The 3,663-nt window shown below is 35.7% G+C and overlaps 1 protein-coding gene across 1 annotated transcript in view; it reads left to right on the forward strand.

Annotated features, from left to right (window-relative positions):
* Positions 1 to 3,663, forward strand: part of lrrc63 (leucine rich repeat containing 63) — an 8,064-nt gene that overhangs the window by 2,590 nt on the left and 1,811 nt on the right. The window contains exons 5-8 of the mRNA XM_016553236.1: positions 1,817 to 1,915; positions 1,998 to 2,134; positions 2,328 to 2,411; positions 3,376 to 3,615. Of these exons, the coding sequence (XP_016408722.1) occupies positions 1,817 to 1,915; positions 1,998 to 2,134; positions 2,328 to 2,411; positions 3,376 to 3,615 (560 nt within the window). The remainder of the gene's footprint in view (positions 1 to 1,816; positions 1,916 to 1,997; positions 2,135 to 2,327; positions 2,412 to 3,375; positions 3,616 to 3,663) is intronic.

Here is a 3,663-nt window from a genome sequence, read left to right on the forward strand (position 1 = left end):
GTGTGTGTGTGTGTGTGTGTGTGTGTGTGTGTGAGTCCATCAGACCCTAAACCTACTGAAAGTAAATGAGATTCTGTACTGGAAACTAAACATTGCAGTCATGATGTTCTTCCAGTACAAATATCTAAACATCGTTAAAGGGGTCATATGATGAGATTTCAAGTTTTCCTTTCTCTTTGGAGTGTTACAAGCTCTTGGTGCATAAAGAAGATCTGTAAAGTTGCAAAGACTAAAGTCTCAAATCCAAAGAGATATTCTTTATAAAAGTTAAGAGTTAGCCACACCTACCTAAAACGGCTCGTTCTAACACGCCCCCACATATCTACCTCACTATGTGGGAAGATTTGAAGAAAAATAACATTGACAGATGCAACTTTTAATTTTAATAATCTATTATTAAATGTTGAAATTAACTAACATTAATGAATGCTTTAGAAGTGGAAGTCTTTCATTGTTAGTTAATGTTAGATATATTAAATAATATTAACAGATGCAACTTTTGATTTTAATAATCAGACTCGAGTTCCTCTGTGCCGCTGAATGAAGCCCGTGTTCTCATGTCTTCAGATCTTCTGCATCCACACAAAGAGCTTTATATCCTTAGGAAATGAAACGTTCTGATTAAAAGAGGAAGAAGAGGATGTGCACTTCTCTTTTGCCTTATTTATTTTTATTCACAGTTTAAGGAACTGTTTGCGGGCACGTCTCTAGTTGTGTTTTGTTCGATATAACGAGGTCTTGGGTCATTATTGACTTCAGTCTGGTGTTCAGGTTCATCAGGAGAAATGAGTCTCAGTATGTGCACACATAAAGCTACTGACTTTAGATCAAAAACATTATCTTTGATTACTCTAGTCATTAATACTGATAAATCTAACTCTTTTTTGTCAGTAAAAGCATTAAGCCACTTGTGGATGTTTGTTACCATAATTTCACCGCGGTATACGGCTGTTCTCAGACACAGTGTGAAGCAGAGTTGCTTGTTCCAGTGGCTTACTACTTTTATAAATAATTTTAATTAGGGTGGTCAAGCAATTAACATTTTTAATCGAATTAATTACACGATGTGCCAATTAATCGCAAATTAATCTCACATCAATTTCGGCTGAGAAATCACCCTCCAAAAGATCATTTAGTGCTTTGAAAAAGTAACTGTAGAAAGAAATGTTTTGATTCAACTTTGCATAAATAATGATAATAAACTGGATATTAATGTTCATTTTTAAATGAATATTGAAATATTGCGGCAAGTCCCTGTTTTAATGAGTGAGTCATTGTATCATTCATTCAACTGATTCATTCAAACAGCTGATTCATTCTGAAACAAAGCAAGTGACTTTAATGAATGAGTCACTGAATCAATGACTCACTCGATTCATTCAAAATCATGGATTCATTCAGTAATGAATCACCGCTGTGTGTTGATCAGAGATGCTCAACAGTTCTGCTGTGGCTTTGATTGAACTATTTTCATTTGTTAAATTGATCAAAAAAGACAATATTGTGTCCAAAATGTAACACGATATGAACTTGTTTATTGAACTGTTGTATAAATGAATCTCATTTGCAGTCGTGCAGATATTGGGGGAAAGCAGCACTCTTGCTGGTGTGATATCACTAAACTATATCATATGATATAAATATTAGAGGGTGATTTATTTTTGCCCTCGTATCATGAATTTTAGTCTCATTTAACTGCATTCTAATAGACTCCATCACGCATTAAATTGACAGCCCTAATTTGAATACGTATTTTCAAACTATTAATAGTAATAACTTTATGAAATGTTATTAATGTAGTGTGTTTCCCCCACAGGCTCATTTCATCTGTGATCTTCCTGACGTGTCGTCACTGTCTGAACGTCTCCAGTATCTGAACGTGTCCTTCAATCACCTCACACACGTTCCTCAGGAGGTTCCTTACAGTCGTTGTGATTTCTGTCATGATGCACTTCATGTGATGTTGTTTGACGTGGTCCTTCGTCTTCCTCTCTCAGGTGTGTGATCTTCATCAGCTGCGGGTGTTGAAGATGAGGAATAACCCCATCGAGGAGCTTCCTGCTCAAATCAGCAAACTCCACAAGCTCCAGACGCTGGTCGTCTCCTTCTGCAAGATCACACAGCTGCCCGAGCAGTGAGAGAAACACACACACACACACACACACACACATACACACACGTTTTCCTCCAAAATCCTCATTACTGTAACACATCCAGATTTTAAAAAATTATTTTCAAAGAAGATTCTAATTATGTGCTTGTTACTGTAATCATTACTGTAAAAAACTTTAATACAGTGATTTATTTATTTGTGTGTGTGTGTGTAGGCTGTACTCTCTTCCGTGTCTGCAGCATCTGGACGTGTCCTATAATCTCCTCAGATCCCTCAGCAGTGACATCAGACACCTCAGGTCAAGCTCTGGAGTTCATTCAGTTTTAACTAACAATAATGTGATAGCACATCATTCACTCAGACTAAAGGCCTGTTCACACCTAAACCAATGACTACAATGCTTAATATAATGATAACTATAGCAATAACTATAATGATATCTACTGATAACAATAGTGATAAATATAAAAATAACTACCGATAACTATAATGATAAATAAAACGAAAACTATAGCAATAACTCTAACGATATCTACTAATAACTATAATGATAAATAAAACAATAACTATAGCAATAATCAACCGATAACTATAATGATAAATAAAACGAAAACCATAGCAATAACTCTAACGATATCTACTAATAACTATAATGATAAATAAAACAATAACTATAGCAATAATCAACCGATAACTATAATGATAAATAAAACGAAAACCATAGCAATAACTCTAACGATATCTACTAATAACTATAATGATAAATAAAACAATAACTATAGCGAAAACTCTAACGATATCTACCGATAATTATAATGATAAATAAAACAATAACTATAGCAATAATCTACCGATAACTATAATGATAAATAAAACGAAAACTATAGCAATAACTCTAACGATATCTACCGATAACTATAATGATAAAGAAAACAATAACTATAGCGATAACTGTAATGATATCTACCGATATCTATAATGATAAATTTAACATCAACTATAGCATTAACTATAATGATAACTCCAAGTAACTATAATGATAAACATAATAACTATACAGATAACAATCTGTTATTAATGCAAGTTTTGTCATCTGCCACATTGAATGCTTGAGCTCTTTAAAGCAGGGTGGATTCTGATTGGCTATCGAAGTTTTTATAGTTTATCAGCTGGAAAAATTACTCTGAAAGTGATTCCAATGATATTGGTATATTCCAATGGTATATTCTGTGTGGTGTGTGTTTGTGTGCGTGTTCCTTCAGGTCTCTGAGGTCTCTGAACGTTGAAGGGAATCAGTTAGTGGCTCTTCCCGCCGGTCTGCTCCGTGTGTCCGTGTCGGAGCTCAGGATGTCTGGGAATTACACACACGTGTTACTGTGGAGCGAGAACAGCTGCAACTCTCCTCAGACGCTGCTGCACACGGCTGCACACACACTCGCACACACACACACACAGCAGCGCTACACACACCTGCTGCCCGCCGCACGGGTCATCCTGAACAGGTAACACGCACACTCTCACACACACACACACACACACACACACACACA

The sequence above is a fragment of the Sinocyclocheilus rhinocerous genome, unplaced genomic scaffold (genome assembly GCF_001515625.1).
Source record: "Sinocyclocheilus rhinocerous isolate Xijiao unplaced genomic scaffold, SAMN03320098_v1.1 scaffold3693, whole genome shotgun sequence".
NCBI classification, from domain to species: Eukaryota; Metazoa; Chordata; class Actinopteri; order Cypriniformes; family Cyprinidae; genus Sinocyclocheilus; species Sinocyclocheilus rhinocerous.